The sequence below is a fragment of the Anolis carolinensis genome, chromosome 2 (genome assembly GCF_035594765.1).
Source record: "Anolis carolinensis isolate JA03-04 chromosome 2, rAnoCar3.1.pri, whole genome shotgun sequence".
NCBI lineage: Eukaryota > Metazoa > Chordata > Lepidosauria > Squamata > Dactyloidae > Anolis > Anolis carolinensis.
This window is the reverse complement of record NC_085842.1, coordinates 197,863,657-197,885,903: the sequence shown is the minus strand read 5'-3', so window position 1 is coordinate 197,885,903 and position 22,247 is coordinate 197,863,657. Positions and strand designations below refer to the sequence as shown.

The window sequence follows — 22,247 nt, the reverse complement described above, 5'->3', positions numbered from 1 at the left end:
ACCAGACTAAGAATATATAATCTGTAGAATATGGAGTACAATTACTTTTCTCCTTCTTAAGACCTCTGTGTGCTCTTGAGTCACCTGTTGACTTATGGCAACCCCATGGCTTTCATAAAATTTTCTCAGGAATACTCAGAGGTGGTTTTGCCGGTTCCTTCCTCTGAAATGTAGCCTACAGCACCTGATATTCATTGGTAGCCTTCCATCTAAGTACTAACCAGGGCTGAGCCTGCTTAGCTTCTAAGATCTGATGCTTAGCTTCTAAGGTGGGATCTGATGCCTTCAAAGTAGTTATGCTTCTATATATAGACCCTTCTGTATTCATTTGCAGAACTATCAGCTTGGTACATCTGACAAAGAGAGAAGATGCGCTGAAAAGCGTATCCATCAATCCATCAATTCGCATAGAACATAATTAAAGAACATGTCTTTGTTTTATTTATTACTAGCTTTGGTACCCGGCATTTCCAAGTGATTAGAAGAAGTCATTTTTTTTTATTTTATGAAATGCATAACGTTGTGGGTGAACTACAACTCACATCATGCCAGACTAAACTCTTATCAATACTTACAGTTTGTTCTGTTAAGCAAATTTGCTCTAGATGCATCCATCATTGGTGAGGTTCAGTATGCTCTCCCGCTGTAGGATGAATTACAACTCCCACCATGGTGGGTCAGTCCTGTCAAAGCACTCCAGTATTTTTTGTTGGTCATGGGGTTCTGTGTGCCAAGTTACGTCCAGGTTCATCATTGGTGGGGTTTGAAGTGATCTTTGATTGCATCCCAGTACCTACAACTAACAAATGTCAAGGTCAGTTCCCTTCAAAATCCACCAGTATTTGAATTTGGCATATTGGGAATGTCCGCCAAATTTGGTGCAGATCCATCATTGTTTGCATTCACAGTGCTCTCTGGATGTAGGTGAACTATAAAAAAGTAAAAGTTTTCCCCTGACGTTAAGTCCAGTCATGTTTGACTCTGGGGGTTAGTGATCATCCCCATTTCTAAGCCAAAGAGCCGGCGTTGTCCATAGACACCTGCAAGGTCATGTGGCCGGCATGACTGCATGCAGCGCCGTTACCTTCCCGCCGGAGCGGTACCTATTGTTCTACTCACATTTGCATGTTTTCGAACTGCTAGATTGGCAGGAACTATAATTCCTCTAAATCAAGATGAATTTCCCCCAAAGTCTTGCTGTATTTTTTGTTAGTCGTGGGGGCTCTGTGTGCCAGGTGAGGTTCAGTGCCATCTTTGTTGTGGTCAAGAGTGCTCTTTGATTGTAGGTGAACTATACCTACAACAGCTATAAATCAAGGCAAATCCCCTGCAAACCTCTCCAGTATTTTTCTTTCGTCATGGGTGTTCTGTGTGCCAAACATGGCCAAGGGTGAACTACAACTTCCATTGTGTGGAGTGAATCCCCCAAATTCCTCAAGTATGTTTAGTTGCTGCTCCGTTTGTTATGCAGATAGAGTTGAAAAGAGTAGGAAAGGTTTAAGGGAGAGGCAGTGGGTGGGCTCGTGCAAATTCCACACCAAAGGAAAGAGTAAGAAACACTGGGATTTCCGAGGAAACACACAAAATCTAGGATGAAATTGTCCACGAATTAAAGCATTTCTTGGGTGGTGGGCCATAGTGTTTGGGGAGGACATTGGCAGGGTTTGGGCTACATGTTCATGGTACTCGCTGTAACCTGCAATGTCAATGGTAGGAGTAGGAACCTCCGGTGGCCTAGGGGATAAAAGCCTCGTGACTTGAAGGTTGGGTTGCTGACCTGAAGGCTGCCAGGTTCAAATCCCACCCGGGGAGAGCGCGGATGAGCTCCCTCTATCAGCTCCAGCTCCATGCGGGGACATGAGAGAAGCCTCCCACAAGGATGGTAAAAACATCAAAACATCCGGGCGTCCCCTGGGCAACGTCCTTGCAGACCGCCAATTCTCTCACTCCAGAAGCAACTCTGGTTGCTCCTGACACGAAAAAAAAAATTGGTAGGAGTGTTTTAGTGGCTCCTCAGCACTGTGAGTTATAGCTGTTTGTGGAGGCAGGAGCCTGTCTGTGGAAGTGGGCACCTCAGCCACATACACATATGCAGATTTTCACTTTTATTATGTGTATAGATATTCTTCCCCTACCCTTCACTTCTTTCTCACTGTCCTCCTATTTCCTCTTAAGGGTTCAGGAGAGCTCCACTGTCCAGCACTTTACTTTTGCACTCACCGACATGGAAGGGAAGCAGCGCTTTGGTTTCTGCCGGTTGTCCATAGGATTCAATACCTGCCTGTGTATCCTCAGGTATGACAGTATACTCTTATTTGGCCTTCATTCTCAAGTGGGATTTAACATGTCACTGACTGAACCATTCTCAGTGGTTTGCTATTCTGGAAACAGATATTGATGTAAAAATCTGCAAAGGTCTCTCCTTCTTTTAGGACTTCCACAGCACAGAAAGATTACTTTTGGGGGCAATAATCCCCCAGCTACTATAGTCTGCAACTAGATGGGTTGTGGGATTATGGGAGCTGTGACTAATGCAAGCTTTGAGCACCTCTTCCTGCTGGCCAAATATACTATATTAATATACTATATATTATTATAGACTAATAGTTGTTCTACAAAAATGGTAGACTTTAGAGTTTGTGGGAAGAAGAATGTCCCGGTATTTCATTTTGCTGTTCTTGTCACCAACTACATAGAGGAAATTGTTTCATATGCAATTCCCCCTCCAAATCATCAGAAGATTGTCAATCTCTTTCCCGCAGTCTGTTTTTGAACACATGTAATGACTAAATATTTGACTAGATAAAAGAATATAAAGATATATTTCAACCAACATAAATTTACCAGTATTTCAGTGGGCCTGCTTTTGGCTGTTGAGATAGTCAAATTAATTCAGACTGTTTTTTGTTGTGTGCCTTCGAGTCATTTCAGACTTATGGCGACCCTAAGTCTAAAGTTTAGTCCGGGGCCAGGTAAATGACCTTGGAGGGCCACATCCAGCCCATCGGCCTTATCTTGCGAACCCCTGATCTAGGTCATTATTGTGGAGATTTGTAAAAAGACATCATGATGAAATGGGTTGACTAGAAAGTTATGTGTTGTGATGTCTCATGGGCCTTGTAGTCCCGTTCCTAGCACTATTGTGGCAGACGAAGAGGAAAACATGGGTTTTTCTCCGGTTCAGCCAGAATCGGAGCCTCTGCACCTGGAGGATGTTTGCCCTCAAGAAGTCAGCCAAACAAGCCTTGGGCAGAATTCTCCCCCATTTTCTCGAAAGGACAATTATAATAGAGATAGAGGGAGGCGAATCGCCGGAGCCTCAGAATCGCAGCCAAACAATTAGCTGATTAGGTCTGCTTCCCTTGGGAAATTCTAAGGAGTCATGCATCTGGACAGAGTTGGGTTTCACTTCTAGTTCTCCAGGGAAAGTGTTCTTCTGGCGGGAAACGAGACCCTATTTAGGTGTTTTGCCGCGAAGGAAACCTTGCGGAGTCAACTCATCAGCTTGAGGAGTGAGATCGTGTATGGACTTCGTAACCCCAGTTCCTTGTTCCCGGACCAAGTTCCAAGCCTGCCTTGTTTCACGGACCTCGCCACGGACCTTGCTCTTGTTCCTTGTTTGCCTCGTATCAAGTCTTGTTTAGCCAAGAATCTAGTTTGTTTTCCAGCCTTGTTGTCAAGCTTCAATGGACTAAAAGACCTTGTCATCTCCCCACACTATTGCTTGGCAAAGTGTGTGTTTCGGTTATTGGATTATAACTTTGGACTCTAATATCACATATTGGACATTGTTTTCCTGGACTATGTTTGACCTTTCCTGAAAGGTCTACTTCTGAACTATATTCTTCACTTGTTTTTATTGACTTTATATATTCCTATAATAAAGATATTAGATAGAATCCGGCCTCTGCGCATGGTTATTGGTGTTCTGTAGCCTGGGTCTTGACATGTGTTGACAACTGATTGGCTGAGCCAGCCAGGAGCCAGAATTCCAATTGGCTAGTGTCTTTAGCTTGCTCTTGAAACAAACGGCCATTTTTTAAAGTTTTAACTGCCATTTCCATCTCGGAGAGTGATGAGAGCGCTGACTGGAAATGGTCAGGAAGGAAAAGGCTGCCAACTCTCCGAAGCTTGATTATTTACAAGGAAATGAGGCATATTTAAAGACTGTATAAAAGGACTGTTTATTCCCTCTGTTCTCTATGTGAATTCAGAGAGACTGCTGTATATATTGTTGCTTTGTTTGATCTTTTGAACTGAAGTAAAGATACTGTTACTTGTTACAAAAGGCTGACTTTATTATACTGCAGGATATATCTTGGTTCAGAAACTGTGGTAAAGCTTTATTTATTTCTACAACCTTTAACAATTATCATCTTCTCCAGCCAGCAGTGCCTCTCTTTTGGATTGTCCCAAGATATTTTATTGGCTGATGCCAGAGATAGGATAGCCCCTACCTAACTATAAGAAATAGCCAACTGCATAGTTCATTTAATCTTATTTCAGCCCTGATAATAGGATAGAATATTCTACTACATCTGAGGCAGTCCGGGGTCTAAAACAGGTTTTGCGAGAGACACAACACTGTCTTCCAACTTCTTGCTTCCGTCACCTCATTCTGCCCAATGTTAGAGGTGGCCCATATCTCCCAATGATAGGCTTTTCTAGATCCTTTTGAATGAGGCAGTGTCATAGAATAGACTCTGAGGTCTTATGGGTGCAAAGCACATGTTTTGTGGGTGCCTTGCAGCTTCTAAAATGGAAACCTCTTCAGAGGCACTAGTAGGAACATATGCATCAGGGGCAAAGCTATGACCCTTCAGATTTGTCTTATAATTCAAGATGGACCTGGAGGCCAACAATATCTGGCAGGCCACAGATGTCCTATCAGTGGTCTTTAATTATTGGTAACTATTACAGGAGTTTTAGCATAATTATTAGTGCCTATTTGTCTGAGTATTTTTTGTTTTGTTGATATGCTCAATAAACAGATCTATCTATCCTACCAGTGTTGTGTTCAGAATCAGAGTGTTGTTCCATCACACTGCCAGTTCCCTTTGACAGGCAGTAGACTGTTAAGGGTCCTTCTCAGATCTGAAAATGGGAAAATGGGTACAAAATCTTCCTCACCCAAACATGTATTCTTATTAAATGGATGCCACATTGCTTCTTTTCATAGTTACTTACCCTGGTTTGAAGTTTTCTACAAAATCCTGAACTACATTGCGGATAATATTGTCAAGAAGCAGGTGAGTAAAGGAACTCTGAGTCCACTTCAGATCTCAATTGAGTCTTCTATTACTGTCTTTCACCATATCTTTTTTTCTATTCAGAGACTTCTTTCCCCCTTTTTATTTCCACCACCAGTTTACGGAGCTGAATGAGTTCTTGTCAGCACTGCATATCCACCCTATGCCTAACCTGAACAGTTTTATCAGCCTTGAATTTGTAAGTATTGCATGTCTTCAGGCAGATATTGTTGAAAGGCAGCAGTTCAATAGGTGTAACACTTTCCTGCACAACAATGTAGTAATGGGCACAGCTGCGTAATAATAATAATAATAATAATAATAATAATAATAATAATAATAATAATAATAATACACTTTATTTATATTCTGCCCTTCTCCCCGAAGGGACTCAGAGTGGATTTCAGTATATATAAAGCAGACAAAGGTAAACATTCACTGCCTTATTTACAATCGCATATAATGAGACACACAACACAGACAAAGGCAAAGACTTCTTTAATTTCTGGCTTTGGAGGTGATGCTCATCTCTGGCTCTGGGGAGGTGCTCTTCTCAATTTTCAAGCTAAAGAGCCTGCATTGTTACCTCCTGGTTGTGTGGCCAGCATGATTCCTGCGAGTGTCTTTTTTGCCTTTTCCCGCCGAAGATGTACCTATTGATCTACTCACATTTGCATGTTTTGAACTGCTAGGTTGGCAGGAGCTAGGGCTAACAGTGGGAGGTCACCCCATCCTGTGGATTCGAACTGCCGACCTTCAGGTCAGCAGTTCAGCAGCATGCTGCATTCCCTTTAAAAGTGTGTGTGTGTGTGTTCAAGTTGCCTGTGGACTTATGGCATAAGGTTTGCTTTAATCAGGATCACTCAGAGGTGATTTTGCCAATGTAATCCAACCTGGTGTTCGTTGTTAGTCTCCCATCTAATGTTGGTGGTGCTTAGCTTCCAAGTTCACACGGGATCTGGTGCCTTTCAGATATTTTAGGCTTTAAGAAGTCAAATATCATTATATAAACAAGGAAGAAAGCAGGCATGTAACTTGGAGCATGCAGAAAACAGGTCTAGTGAGTGATTTCTTAAAATAGATTTTACACTATGCATGGTTTTCATTTTGATTATAATATTTCATGGTCTGAAATATACTTTAAGAGATACCTGGAATAATAGTTTATGCTCCAACAACATTTGGCCATCTTTTACTTGTTTCCACTATGGCAGACAGTTTTGCTGTAGCTCACTGAAAACACAAGACTGTAATTGAAATACTAAAAATAGAAATACTTCTTTTTATATTTTGTCTCTCTTGCCACCTGGGTCTTTCGGCCCTTCTACATAGCCATATAACCCAGAGTATCAAGGCAGATAATCTACAATATCTGCTTTGAACTGGGTTATCTGAATCCACACTGTCATATAATCCAATTCAATGTGAATTTTATACAACTGTGTGGATGTGGACTTAGGCTTGGAATGTCTATCAGATCTTCCTGAGTTCCTTTCTAACCACTTCTTGGATTGTCTTCTAAGGACCCAAAGCTGACCAAATTGAAAATTTTCACGGAGAAGGATCAGAACAGGGAAGGCAGGAGCCAGGATCCTGGAACAGCACTGGTGAGTTGCAGAGGTCCATCATATTAGGCTAAAACAAGTGATTCCCAGATATCTAGCATTTTCTTCATTTTTCTATATTATACTAGCTGTGCCCGGCCACGCGTTGCTGTGGCGAAGTATGGTGGTATGGGAAATAAAGTATTGCGGAATTGGTGGTAGTTAAGGTCAAGGGTAAAGGTGCTGGCCTGTTTATGTTGAATAAGTGAGACTCTACTGTATATTTATAATTTTATATTATCTGCTTAGAACTGGATTATATGAGGCCCCTTCTTCACAGCTGGATAAAATGCACAGTGAAGTGGATTATATGGCAGTGTGGAGTCAAGATAATCCAGTTCAAAGCAGATAATATAAGATTCTAAATGGGTTATATAGCTGAGTCTACACTGCCATATAATCCAGTGCAAATTAGATAATCTGTGGAAGAGGCCTAAGTGAAGCCTAACTCTGCCTGTCCCCTGGGCTGTCCCCTGGGCTGAGTCAGTTGCTAGGAGACCAAGTGGGAGGAGCTTAGCCTTCTAACTGGAAGCAATTGGATAAAAACAATTATTCCTCTCCCTCTAATTAGGACTTTTTCTTTTCTTTTTGTTGTATCAACCTAGAGCCATGGATAATGGGTTGTGTTGTCAAATTTCGAGGTTGGGGGGCCTGTAGTTTTGTTGTTTTGTCAGCTGCCCTGATGCCATCACTCTTTTATATATATAGATCTGTGTGACATGATCACTCCATCCCTGTAAAGAACAGTTGCTAGCGTCTTGTGTACATATACATATGGCTATTTGTTTCATTGTTTTATTGCTGTTATTATATTGTTGTGTCGGGCAAGGCCCCATGTAAGCCGCTCCGAGTCCCTCCGGGGAGATGGGGCGGGGTATAAAAATAAAGTTGTTATTATTATTATTATTATTATTATTATTATTATTATATACAAGAGAAAACATTAGTAGGAATAGGCTGCATCACCATGAGTGTGAGAAATCTTGGCATTTGTGTCAGTGGACCACTGAATGTACTTCTAATCTGAGACCCCTTCTACCATGCCATATCATACAGATTAACAAAGCAGATAATCCACATTAGCTGCTTTGTACTGGATTATATGAGTCTGCCATATAATCCAGTTCAAAGCAGATAATCTGGATTTTATATGGCAGTGTAGAAGGGACCTGAGATCCAAAGGAGTTGTAAGATGCTGAGTCCTGCGCCCTTTATAGGCTCCTTTAGAATCATACTCGTAGAATCATAGAGTAGGAAAAGACCTCGTAGGCCATCCAGTCCAACCCTCTGCCAAGAAGCAGGAAAATCACATTCAAAGCTCCCCCGACAAATGGCCATCCAGCCTCTGTTTAAAAGCCTCCAAAGAAGGAGCCTCCACTACACTACAGGGCAGAGAGAGATTTCCACTGCTGAACAGCTCTCACAGTTAGGAAATTCTTCCTAATATTCAAGTGGAATCTCCTTTCCTGTAGTTTGAAGCCATCATTTTAAAGTTAAACATTGCATCCCTGTCTTCCCATAATTGAGCGGCTGTAGAGGGCCTGAGACATCATATACCCAAGGGTCGCATGTTTGATCATATAATGTAAGCACAGTTCAACAATGGAACTTACTGCCTCAGAGTGTGATGGAAGCTTCTTCTTTGGAGGCTTTTAAACAGAGGGTAGATGGTCATCTGTCGGGGGTGCTTTGATTGTGCTTTTCCTGCATGGAAGAATGGGGTTAGGCTAGATGACCCATGTGGTTTCATCCAACTCTATGATTATTTGGTCCCATCTAATTAAGGCTTGGTGTGATATAGTGGTTTGAGCATTGGAATATGATTATTGAGACTAGGGTTAAAGTTCCATTTTGGCCGTGGAAATCCACTTTAACCAAGTCTCACACTTTCATCTCTTCTCCCCCCCCCAAAAAAACTCCACAATATGGTCTCCCTAAGCATCACAATAAATGGGATGCAGCAACAATCTTGCTAGTTATGACCACTAATATTTGTGACTGAGACTGCTTCCAGCATCGGTTCTCACACACACTTCTAACAAGAACTGATTCCCCTTTCTTCTCCATTCCAGGCTTATTTCCTTGCTCCAGGCCATGGCAAACTGCCCACCGTTCCTGAAAATGTAAGACGTACAGTTTTGATTTTATTATAAAATGTTGGAGTAGAAGGTTGAGATCAGTATGGATGGTGTTTAAAATTATGATTTTAAAGACACAAACATGTGGATCAATGGACTTGCAGTTTCTCAAGTCGCTCCTGACATGAAAAAACAAACAAACATGTGATTATTTTGTTTAGGAAACTATTATATGTAAGCTTAGAGACCTGAGTGGAGATAGATCTTGAGATTTAGGCCTGGTTCAAATCAAGTCCCAAATTTGGGCACATCATGTTGTTAAGAAGAGATGTACTGTAGAATGAATGCAGTTTGACACCACTTTAATTGCTGTGTCTCAGTGCTATGGATTCCTGTTAATTGTAGTTTGTTGAGACAGAGAAGGCTAAAGACCTTGTGAAACTGTAACTCCAAAGCATTGAGCCATGGCAGTTAAAGTGGTGTGGAGCTGCATTCATTCCACAGTGTAGATGTGCCCAATGATAGATGCATGAACAGTTGTACGTGGCACCCAGCTCTGTATTCCAGTAGAGGAGGAGAATCCATGATAATTGAAAGAGCTGCAAGGAATAGAATGAGAGGGGATTTGGTATGGCAACAAGGATACACTTAATCTTCAATGAGAAGAGTGATACTTTAAGGTGGTTGTGATGTAAATGGACCCAATAGTCAATAACACAGCAAGTTTCTAATAATAGGGAAAGGTTTTTCTGGTCATTTCTTGCTATTATGTTGCACTTTAAAACATATCTTTCCCAGTTAATAGAAATACAGTAGAGAACAAGTAACTGGTAGTGATTGAAAATGCATTGTTTGGTTACCGGTGAAACAGAACATGGAAAACGTATCTAGGTGTGCTTTTGTTTAGATTTTTAGATTTGATTTAATATGCACTTAGGCCCCTTCCACACAGCTGTATAAAATCCACATTGAACTGGATTATATGGCAGTGTGGACTCAGATAATCCAGTTCACCGCAGATATTGTGGATTATCTGCCTTGATATTCTGGGTTACATGACTGCATGGAAGGGCCCTTAGACTCCTGAAAATTGCCCCTTTGCTGTTTGAATTTATTTGTTGGTAAGCCACCCAGAAATCTTGTGATATGAGGGTGGTATATGTGTGTTTCAATATATAAATATGTGAAGGTTTTCCTATCACCACCACTAGAGGAACCTGACAGAGTTTGTTGTGGCTGTCGATGTGAACAACATGCTGCATTTGTATGCAAGCCTGCTCCATGAGAGACGGATCCTACTGACCACCAACAAGCTGAGCACGGTGAGAACAAGGGAACAGAGGAACGGGCAGGCAAGGGACCAAAAGATCTGCTCTTGAAGCTCAAGCTTAGAATCCAAAGGCACAGAGACTAGGAGTTTGGTTGGGCAGCTTTCTAGTAGGGCAGAAGGGGATCTAAAGCTGCTTACCTAAATGAAGGACATGACTATGCTTGGTGACTCACAGCTGGTGCTAAATGTTTTGGAAGACATAGAAGGGCAAATATTATTGCTGAGCTGAGTTTCCCATCCCTATCATTTATACATTAAGAGTTTTGAATACTGCAAAATTTCTTTGGAGGACCTAGCATTTTTTTAAGAAAAGTATTCTCTTGGGGGCTCCAGTGTGATTCTGTAGTCATCTTCTGCTGGAAGTTCTGTTGGAAGTTGGCCATAGAATCATGCCAGAAGTCTTGAAAGATTTTCAAGCTTCTACAGAGTGATTCTATGGGATGCTTCATCTGGAAGATCAAGACATTGTTCATTTCCGTTAAGAAAAACGGAAGAAAAACCAAGCCTGAAAGACATGGTTGTGCATGCAAGCTTTTAATGAATGAGAACATGGACTTTACATGACCTGTACGAAAACTTATTGAGGATTCTGGATGAATGGATTCTAATCTTGGACATGCTTAAAATTTTATATAATGTGATTTTATTTTCTAATGGTATCTGTTTTATATGAATTGTTGTTTTATAGATTGTTTTATATGAATTGTTGTTTTTACATTGTTTTTAGGCATTGAATTTTTGCCTATTTATTGTAAGCCGCTTTGAGTCCCCTCGGGGAGAAAGGCGGGGTAAAAGTGATGTAAATAAATAAATAAATAACAGATTATGCAAAAATCATATTATGCAAAGGGTCCTGGAACAGATATTTTGTGTAATACTCAGGTCTCCCGAGTACACTGTATATATTTTTCTAATATGCATACTTCATATGCAACAGCTGTAGTATCATTCTTGTAACATCACTGGGGCCCACCTCCTGGGATATCATGAAGTCCCTAGGTTTCAGGGCCTGGATTGTCCTGACCTGACAATCCTAGGTGCAGCTAAGCAAAAGTTAAAATTCAGACAAGTGAAATCAGCCTACACACACATACACACTGCTCCACTCCCTTTGGAATATGGTTTCTTAACTTGAGATTATCGTTTTCCTTCTGAGAAGATGCCTGGGCTCTGGGATAGGACAAGGGTGACAGCAAAGATGACTCAAGCTATTGTAACAGAGCTATCTTGAATGTTGCTAATATAAGTCAAGACTGTAGTACACAAAACAAAAAGGCACCTGAGATACTACAGTTTGATCCTTAGTCCATCTTTGAAGAGTAATGTAACCAAAGGCCTGTTTCTGTCTTACTGCAGCTCACCGCCTGTGTGCAGGCCTCTTCCTTAATGTTGTACCCCATGCACTGGCAGCACATCTACATCCCCGCATTGCCATCCCATCTCCTGGACTATTGCTGGTGAGTGCAATTTTTAAAAAACAAAAACAAACCAGAAACTGGAGAATCAAAGGCAGATTTTTTCCATCACATAATAGTCACATCTCCTATCAGGCAATGAAATATAGTATATAAAATAAATAACTGATCAATCTTGTCATGGGCCAGCTGAGTCTATACGGGCCCAGCTGGAATTGTGCTAAACTCAAATGCTTCCCAGGCCCGGGCTGTGGCGCAGGCTGGTGAGCAGCCAGCTGCAGCCAGATGCAACAAATCACTCTGACCAAGAGGTCATGAGTTCGAGGCCGGCTTGGAGCCTGCTTTTGTCTCTGTCTTTGTTCTATGTTAAGGCATTGAATGTTTGCTTTATATGTGTAATGTGATCCGCCCTGAGTCCACTTCAGGGTGAGAAGGGCTGTGGGCTGTGGCGCAGCTAGCTAGTAACCAGCTGCTATAAATCACTACTGACCGAGAGGTCATGAGTTCGAAGCCCGGGTCAGGTTAAGCCTCTGACCATAAAAAAAAAATAGCCCCGGCTTGCTGTTGACCTAGCAGCCCCGAAAGACAGTTGAATCTGTCAACTAGGGAAATTTAGGGACGCTTTATGCGGGAGGCTAATTTAACTAATCTACAACACCATAAAACTGCTCACGAGGAAAAGAAGAGGAAGAACAGCCACCAATGGACGGTGAAGCAACAGCTCCCCCTGTGGCCGGAAATTGTGAAGCTGGAAGATGTTAAAAAAAATGCCTCTGTGTCTGTCTAAAAAAACTGAATGTTGTTTGTCTATTGGCATTGAATGTTTGCCATATATGTGTTCATTGTAATCCGCCCTGAGTCCCCTTCGGGGTGAGAAGGGCGGAATATAAATACTGTAAATAAATAAATAAATAAATAAATAAATATAAATACTGTAAATAATAAATAAATAAATAGGGATGTTTGGACATCTGAAAAGTGTGTGTGTGTGTGTGTGTGTGTGTGTGTGTGTGTGTGTACACTCATCCACTTTTGTAGTAGTTTGAGGTACAAGATTCCTACAATAATGGGGGGAAACATTATTTTTATTTTTACAAAACTTATTTTTTTTCCTCAAAGACCTCCTTTCTAGAAAGCACCTCCAACACACCAGATGTTGACCATAGAATTGGACTGGAGGACCTACAAATACCTAGAATACTCTAGTAATCTTTAAGTCCTCCACCACTACTTCCACCTATAGACACACTGGAGGACCCAGAGATTCTTAGAGAACATATAAATCAAATATGCAAAAGTTAAATCCACAAATGTGGAAAGATTATGGAGAAGTAGTTTTGCTAGCACTGACCTACTTTTCCTTCCTCAACAGTGCCCCCATGCCCTACCTCATAGGAGTCCACACCAGTCTCATGGAGGTGAGTTTGCAAGCCAATCCTCCCCCTAGTTCTTTTGAAGTCACAACTGAGTCCTGTTTCTAATTCTTAAGAGCCCAAAACAGGCATGTGGCTACAATGTAGAACAGTGGTTCTCAACCTGTGGGTCCCCAGATGTTTTGGCCATCAAATCCCAGAAATCTTAACAACTGGTAAACTGGATGGGATTTCTGGGAGTTGTAGGCCAAAACACCTGGAGACCCACAGGTTAAGAACCAGTGCTGTAAAGGCTACTTTTTACCCTCATGTCCACCCAAGCTGCACTAACTTGACAACAGTCAAGTTTCACCAGCCGATAAAAGTCAGCTGATGAAATTGACTATTACTTCATCTTTATGATGAAATTGGATATTACTTCATCTTTATGGTTTTAGCTGCTTTGAAGCATTGGTATGTATGTGTCTCAACATCCACCAGTCCTTGAGGCCACTAGGGCAGTCTGTCATTTGCCGGGGATCACTCAGTATCAACGGTGAGTTTTAAAAAAAAAAAAAAACAGAACAAAACAAGGTGAGCCAAGACCAAATTTACTTTTCAGGAAAAATGAATTCTTGAGTCTTTCAACAGTCTGTCCAACAAAACAGAATTTCACTACACAGTCTAAACAATGAACACAAGTCAAGGTCAAGCATCCAATTCGTACTACTTAGCCAGTTCAGAAGCAAAAATAAACAAGTACCAAAGTTATAATCCAATAGTCAGATGCCAGAAATTCACTTATCCGAGTTCTAGAATAATGCTCAAGAATTCAAAAGTCAAAATTCTGAAGTCAAGTCAGGGGTCAAACTGAAGTCCAAGTCCATAAATCAAAGCTAGGAAGTTTGTCCAGAATTCAGAGTCAAGGATTCAGAATATAACAGGGTCCAGTACAGGAGTACAGGTATAAGCCAGCTCAGACACAAGAATAAACATGGCCCTGTTTGGGACCATTCACCCCATTGGCCTTTCATGTGACTGGAGTTGCACAAACTGGGGAAGCCCAAAGGGTGGTTGAAAAATCCTATGTAGCATCATCTCATCTTTGTGAGTAGCAGAGGCTTTCTACAACTGGAGAAACAAGCAAGCACTTCTCTTCCTTATTTCTCTCTTAAATATCTGTAGAGAGTGAGGAGCAAGGCCCTGGAAGATGTCGTCATTCTCAACATTGATAGCAACACCATGGAGTCGCCCTTCCAAGACCTGGAAAGTCTCCCAAGTGATATAGTGAGTATTGTTTTCATAATCTATTTTAAACACATTTACAAATCTACTGATGTCCTTCTCACATCAAAAAGCAGCAAAATTAGAAGATGAATTGTCCTGCTTAAATTGTTGAAATATTCTACCAGTCAGTGAAAATTGTGACCAGTTTGTGGATATGAGTTGAATCCAGGAGTTGATTTTTTTAATAATTCAGTTCTGCCTCATAAATAATCTTTTGTACATCTCCTGTTGGGATAGCCATTTCTAAACATTGTCCAGTATCCAGTTCAGCCACTTAAAACAAGTTTAAAGCTGGCCTAGATATATTTCATAAGATTAATGTTGTTTTGAATGCAATGCAATGCCCAAACAGTGAAGACAATAATAATTTGGGAGAACATAATATCATGATTTTATGAGCCCCGGTGGCGAAGTGCGTTAAAGCGCTGAGCTGCTGAACTTGCAGACCGAAAGGTCCCGGGTTCAAATCCCAGGAGCGGCTTGAGCGCCCGCTGTTAGCTCCAGCTCCTGCCAACCTAGCAGTTCGAAAACGTACAAATGTGAGTAGATCAATAGGGGGAAGGTAACGGCGCTCCATGCAGTCATGCCAGCCACATGACCTTGGAGGTGTCTACGGACAATGCCAGCTTTTCGGCTTAGAAATGGAGATGAGCACCAACCCCCAGAGTCAGACATGACTGGACTTAACGTCAGGGGAAACCTTTACCTTTACCTAATATCTTAATATTATTGAGAGCCTCCAGTGGCACAGAGTGTTAAAGCGCTGAGCTGCTGAACTTGCGGACTGAAAGGTCACAGGTTCGAATCCGGGGAGCAGAGTGAGCGCATACTGTTAGCCCCAGCTTCTGCCAACCTAGCAGTTCGAAAACATGCATAATGTAAGTACTGCTCCAGCGGCAAGGTAACGGCACTCCATATAATCATGTCGGCCATATGACCTTGGAGCTGTCTACGGACAACGCAGGCTTTTGGGCTTAGAAATGGAGATGAACAACAACCCCCAGAGTCGGACACAACTGGACTTAATGTCAGGGAAAAACCTTTACATTTACCTTAATATCTTAAACATACTGTTTGCATACACTAATACGAAATCCTTCAATCACATTTGAATTCTGAGAGTACAAAATGAGTCCTAAAGTGTTCTTTCTTTAATGCACAGCAAACAGATAGTGGAACTCAGGTTGATATTAAGTGACTTATAGTTGAGTATTGTCTCAACTGGCAGCAAGGTACAGAAAGTACATTGCCCTTATATCATCCTTTCCCCAGCCGGTACCCTCCAAATGCAGGTGCCAGGAATTTAATCTAAGATCACAGAATCATTGCATCCTTTAGTTGGAAGCAAGCATAAGGACCATCCAGTCCAACCCCATCTGCTGTGCAGGAATAGACAACCATAATACTCCCAGTACTACTGACTCATATTCAGCTTCTGGTCTACTAAGACTCCTTCTACATTTCCATATAAAATCCAGATTGTCTGATTTTAACTGGATAATATGGCAGTGTAGACACATATAATCCAGTTCAAATTGTTTGTAACCCAGTAAGTGTCTTGAACTGGATAATATGATAGTGTAGACACATATAATCCAGTTCAAATTAGTTAACGTGCATTAACTGTTATGATAACTAGATTATATGGCAGTATAGAAGGGGCCTAAGATTCTTAGATTCTTTTGCATGTGTTATTGTTAAGCCAGGTGTCCTCCATCTTATATCTCTGTTTGCTTTTTTTTCTTCCTATTGTATAATTTCCCTGTTGAAATTCATTTTGTTAGTCTTGGTCCATCTGTTAATGTCATTCTAGATGTCTACCCTGCCCTCTGAGGGCCTTTCTACACTGCCATGAAAAATCCAGATTATCTGCTTTGAACTGGATTACATGGCAGTATAGAAGGGGGATGAGATATTAGCTATCCCTCCTAATTTGTTGTCATTGGCAAATTCAACATGCGGTGCATATGGACCAGCCAAAATTATAGGATATATAGGGGATAGGATATCTTGCTCATGCTGCTTACTTGGGTTTCCTGGGGAAAATACCAGGCTTGAGCAAATTTTTCGTTAGTTCGTTAAATTCGTTTAAAATTCATTTCGTAATTACTTTTGAATTGATATTGAAACATCTGCTCACTGCCTTACAAATATTACGAATTTGAATAATAAAAGTACCTTTTTTCGTTTGTTTCTGATGTCTTCGGATCCCCCCCCCCCCCCCGGACCACACCGGCTCAGTAGAAGCAGGGAGGGAGCGAAGAGAAGAGAGAAGAGCCATGCCTGCCTGCGCTTGGCCTTCTCGCCCTGCCTCGCCCTGGAGCCGCCGTTTGGTTTTGCTTCTTCAGCCAGGCTTAAAGGGGAATACCAAAACAAGGCTTGCCTTCCTAAACAGAATCCTTAGAGCCAGAGGATATCCCTTTAAGAGATATCTCCACTGAGGAGATCTCCCGGAAAGGATTCTGGCACTAGCTCAATTGCAACAGATTCAGTGCCATGTCATGTGAGCTGTAGTTTTACAAAGTCCCTAGCCTTCCCTGCAGAAGAGAGCCAGTACCATGCCAAACTACAACTCCCAGTTTTCTGTCAAATTGTTTTGGATTTCAACTCCTACAATTCCTAACTCCAGACATGGGCAAAGTTTGCCCTTGCCTGGTATAGAAGCATTCTATTCTTCTCCAGACATGCCAACAGTATTAAGTGATAAAATCTTGGGCATTTTTTCCTTTAATGCTAAAAGTTCATAGGTTGTTCAGCAACAGCCTACTGGCTGGGTTGCTATGAGTTTTCCGGGCTCTATGGCCATGTGCCAGAAGCATTCTCTCCTGACATTTCACCCACATCTGTGGCAGACATACTCAGAGGTTTTGACGTCTGTGCGAAGCTAGGCAAGTGGGGTTTATATCTGTGGAAGGTCCAGGGTGGGAGAAAGAACTCTTGTCTGTGGGAGGCAAGCGTGAATGTTGCAATTGGTCACCTTGATTAGCATTGAATAGCCTTGCAGCTTCAAAGCCTGGCTGCTTCCTACCTGGGGGAATCCTTTGTTGGGAGGTATTAGCTGGCCCTGATTGTTTCCTGTCTGGAATTCCCATTTTCTGGGTGTTGTTCTTTTACTGTCCTGATTTTAGCTTTTCTGTAGCTAAAAATGCATATAAAATTGATTCTATAGGGAGGATAAATGATTGGATTTCAACTCCTACAGCTTAGCTTTCTCTGCCAATAATGGTACCATACCAAACTAAAGCTCCCAAGATTCTGTAGCAGTGAGCCATCTTGGATATTGTAAGGGATTTTTATTATTATTATTATTATTATTATTATTATTATTATTAGACCTTGCTCCCAGGAAGGTGCCTTCGCTGTGGCTCCCAACTTATCTATCTACCTTTCCACATATTTTCCACATTGTGTGTATGTGTATGTATATTATATATACATGAGCCCCGATGACGAAGTGTGTTAAAGCACTGAGCTGCTGAACTTGCAGACCGAAAGGTCCCAGGTTCAAATCCCGGGAGCAGAGTGAGTGCCCGCTGTTAGCTCCAGCTTCTGCCAACCTAGCAGCTTGAAAACATGCCAATGTGAGTAGATCAATAGGTACCGCTCTGGCGGGAAGGTAATGGCACTCCATGTAGTCATGCCAGCCACATGACCTTGGAGGTGTCTATGGACAACACTGGCTCTTGGGCTTAGAAATGGAGATGAGCACCAACCCCCAGAGTCAGACATGACTGAACTTAACGTCAAGGGATACCTTTACCTTTACCTATATACACACACACACACACACACACACACACACATATGCAGGGACTATATATATATATATATATATATATATATATATATATATACACAGTATATATCACACACACACCAATTTAACAAAGTTTCAGCCACAAAAACAAAGTTTCTGAAGTAGAACAATGACTTTCACAGTAAAGACAACCCAATTTAACAGGAAATAAGACTTTCAAACCAGGAACAGATTTCTGCAATTATTAAAAAATGGTTTATTATAAAAGCTATGAAAATTCGCCAAAAATCAGAGGATAAGGGAAACGTTCCAAATTTTGGTGAGCTATCAGTGTTAAATGTGTTCTACCACTGTACCAAGTTTGAAGAAGATCACTCAAAAAATGAGGGCGGGAGAGTCCTGTAAAATCTCCCCTCGTGCTTTTTTTTTGGCCACTGCGCATGCGCGTCCGCCATTAACGAATTACTTTTGAAACTAACGAATTTTCGTTAATTTCGAATTTTTTGGGGGGCAAAATTCGGAAATGACATCAGAAACGAAACGCTGGCGCCCCCTACTTTTGAAACGAGTTTAGAATCAATTTTTTCATTGATCGCTCAAGCCTAGAAAATACATACTTGAAGCAGTCTTTTGTATAGAATGGCATATGGATTGGGGATGAGCTTGTATTCTACTCTTCTCCCTGCTCAGGTCTCTCTTTTGAAGTTCCAGTTGAAGAAACAGTCAGCAACCACTGGGGATGGTGTTGCCCGAGCCTTCCTCAGGGCACAGGCACTCTTGTTCGGTGGCTACCGTGAGGCACTTGTTTGTAACCCAGTAAGTGGCTTGGCTGTAGAGCCTAAATATCCTAAAGTTACACAATCCTGTCTGATCTTGGAAAGTAATAAGTTCAGCTCTGGAGACCACTTGGATGGAAGACTGCCAACAAATACCAGCTGCTATAGGCTGCATTTCAAAAGGAACTGGCAAAACCACCTCTGAGTATTCCTTCCCTTAAAAACCTTATGAAATTCATGGGCTAACCATAAGCTATCATGGAGACTCAAATAGTTGACCTCACATGGTATTATTTTAAAATCAGTTCTAAATATGATTTTTTAAGATGTTTCGTGGAACCCTAGGATGGTTCTGCAGAATCCTAGGGTTTCAAGGAACACGATTTAGGAACTACTGATCTAGATCACTGCTTCTTAAACCGTGGGTCCTGACCCCAAATGGGGTCCCCTTAGCTCATGTTGGGGTTACAAACAAATTGGCAACAGTAAAAGGTTTCTGAATGCACCTAGACAATTACATGAGTCGGTTAGCAACAACATGCCATGTTTCAGCTCTACTTCATAAAAAGAGGAAATCAGCCTATGGTAATTACGCTGCACACGGCTGTTTGATATTCTTATATTTTATTGAAACTGTGTTGTCAACTATTTTGTTACTTTTATTATTTTTATTTTATCTATGTTTTGTTTTGATGGATCATTTGTGTTGGTATCTAGGGGCATTGGCCCCATGTGTAAGCGGCTCCGAGTCCCATTTCAGAGATGGTGGCAGGGTATAAAATAAAGTAGTAGTAGTAGTAGTAGTAGTAGTAGTAGTAGTTATAATTATAATTTTGCCAGGCTTGAAAATGTTGGTTTATTATCAGTAAAGTTTTGATTTTATACCTGTTTTTTTATACCTATATACCTGGGGTCACGTAAACATTTCTAGGATGAAAAGGGGTCAGGAGTGGAAAAAGTTTAAGAAGACTTGGTCTAGATGACAAAATTCAAAGAAATGTCCTTGTTAGTCTGGACAGATATGCAAAGCATGCAAATACATCTGATTAAGCAAACCATGGGTGCATCTATACCAATGGTTCTCAACCTGTGTATGTTTTGGCCTACAACTCCCAGAAATCCAAGCCAGTTTACCAGCTGTTAAGATTTCTGGAAGTTGAAAGCCAAAACATCTGGGGACCCACAGGCTGAGAACCAATGATCTATACTGTAAAATTAATGGAGTTGGATAGCAATTTAACCGCCAACTTGCTATGGAATCCTGGGAGTTGTAATTTGGTGAGGGACTAGCACTCTTTGCTAGAGAAGGCTAAAGACCTTGAAAAACTACAATTCCCATGATTCCATGGGTTAAAGTGGGGTCAAACTGCATTAATTATACAGTATGGATGCAGATGAATTCTAAAAACGTGTATACCAATGTTTCTCAAACTGTGCTCCTCCAAGTGTTTTGTACTTCACCTCCCCGAAATCCCAGCCAGTTTATCAGATGTAAGGAATTGTAGGATCCAAGGTCCAAAACATCAGGAAAAGCACAGTTTGAGGAACTCTGGTGTATGCCACACTTAGTGTACAAAAGCTAATACTACCAACTGCTCTCTCTCTCTCTCAGACCCCGTCTATAGTGTCATATAAAATCTAGATTATCTGCTTTGAACTGGATTATATGACAGTGTAGACTCAAATAATCCAGTTCAAAGCAGATAATCTGGATTATATTGCAGTGTAGAAGGGATCTATGCTTTTCCATCGTGGTCATACATGCTACCACCTCTGAGGCAATCTCATTTTCTCTTCCACTGAAGGGAGAGCCTATCTCATTCTGCCAAGAGAGCTTCTTGCAGCGTGGATCCAGTGCCATGCAGGCCTTCCTCCAGAGAGCAATTCACCTGCAGCTATTCAAAGAGGTATGGGCCGTTGGACTCACACAGACCTTTAAGCACACCGTTTATTTGTTTGTGGCTTTTATATGCAGCTCTACAAGCAATCCCGTTGAATTAACTAAATTAAGAAAGATGTTTTGAAAATGCCATCTTTTTTTGCTCTTTATAGTCTGCTGTGATTGTTTCCCAGTGTTGATTTAGGAAAAGGGGCATGTATAGACCACTAGTTACATACCAGATAGGCTCTCTAGGTTCGTTCTCAAGTTGAATTTGTTTGTAAGTCAGAAGAGGCCTGAGCAGCAAAAAGTGGACTCTTTGTAATTTGCGGGGGGGAAGTGCGCATTATTTCTGTGTGCTTAGAATTCCTTATTTAAAAACAAAATAATGATAAATATCTATAAATAATTATAATTATCTATACATGCCTATAAATATATGGGCATATTACAGCTGAACAACATCAAGCATGAACATGTGAAAAATGTTTCAGCAAAGAATACACACAAAGGGTCAGAAAAATTCTGGAATACAGCCATACAGCTTAGAAAACTCACAGCAACCCAGTGATTTGAGCCATGAAAGCCTTTGACAACACAATTTACATATACAGTAGAGTCTCACTTATCCAACATTCTGGATTATCCAACACATTTTTGTAGTCAATGTTTTCAATATATCGTGATATTTTGGTGCTAAATTTGTAAATACAGTAATTACTACATAGCATTAATGTGTAATGAACTACTTTTTCCGTCAAATTTGTTGTATAACATGATGTTTTGGTGCTTAATTTGTAAAATCATAACCTATTTTGATGTTTAATAGGCTTTTTCTTAATTTCTCCTTATTATCCAACATATTCGCTTATCCAACATTCTGCCGGCCCGTTTATGTTGGATAAGTGAGCTTCTACTGTATTTTTATTTGGAAGAAAACAAAAAACAAGACAGTCCTGCCTTCATATTTGCAGTCCAGAGACATATGAAAGTAAAGAGGAAGGAAAAAGGAAAGACATCCAAGTGCAGGTTCTTAAAGGTGTCAGAAAGAAGGAAGGGACATTTTTACATGCCAACTTATACAAACACACACTGTGAGTGGGAGAGCGGATACATTTTGATTGTAGATTCCCACATAGCGATGCCTCTGGGGAGAATCTGAAGATGTAGGGCGCTTATCAGCCCGATCCAGCTGTTACTCTTTCTACCATTAGCGTTCTTTAAAAAGTCAATCGGATTGCAATAATGCATCTGAAGCCATCTCACCCCCAAAAATGCTGTATTACAAAAAAAAAAGGAGCATATTGCTTTTTGTATGCACACAGTAATATAGTCTTGCTGGGAAAATCTATTCCTACGCACTCCCATCTGCTGTGAGAAAGGAACAAGGAATCTTAAGGGGGAGGCAGATGCTGCTGCTGCCTTAATTCTCCACCGTTGCACACACACTCACACACACACACATATGAGCCGCACTCTCTAAATCGTAAAATGCAAAGGTCACATATCTGCTCCTCTGA

General features: G+C 41.1%; 1 protein-coding gene across 2 annotated transcripts in view; it reads left to right on the top strand.

Moving 5' to 3' along the window:
- dennd1c (DENN domain containing 1C) overlaps positions 1 to 22,247 on the top strand; it is a 56,965-nt gene that overhangs the window by 15,195 nt on the left and 19,523 nt on the right. For both annotated transcript variants that reach the window (XM_008103705.3, XM_008103704.3), the window contains exons 5-15: positions 2,176 to 2,295; positions 5,180 to 5,249; positions 5,368 to 5,448; positions 6,773 to 6,856; positions 8,926 to 8,976; positions 10,143 to 10,253; positions 11,618 to 11,718; positions 13,049 to 13,094; positions 14,214 to 14,315; positions 18,763 to 18,888; positions 20,654 to 20,755. In XM_008103705.3, coding sequence (XP_008101912.1) covers positions 2,176 to 2,295; positions 5,180 to 5,249; positions 5,368 to 5,448; positions 6,773 to 6,856; positions 8,926 to 8,976; positions 10,143 to 10,253; positions 11,618 to 11,718; positions 13,049 to 13,094; positions 14,214 to 14,315; positions 18,763 to 18,888; positions 20,654 to 20,755 — 994 coding nt within the window. The remainder of the gene's footprint in view (positions 1 to 2,175; positions 2,296 to 5,179; positions 5,250 to 5,367; positions 5,449 to 6,772; positions 6,857 to 8,925; positions 8,977 to 10,142; positions 10,254 to 11,617; positions 11,719 to 13,048; positions 13,095 to 14,213; positions 14,316 to 18,762; positions 18,889 to 20,653; positions 20,756 to 22,247) is intronic.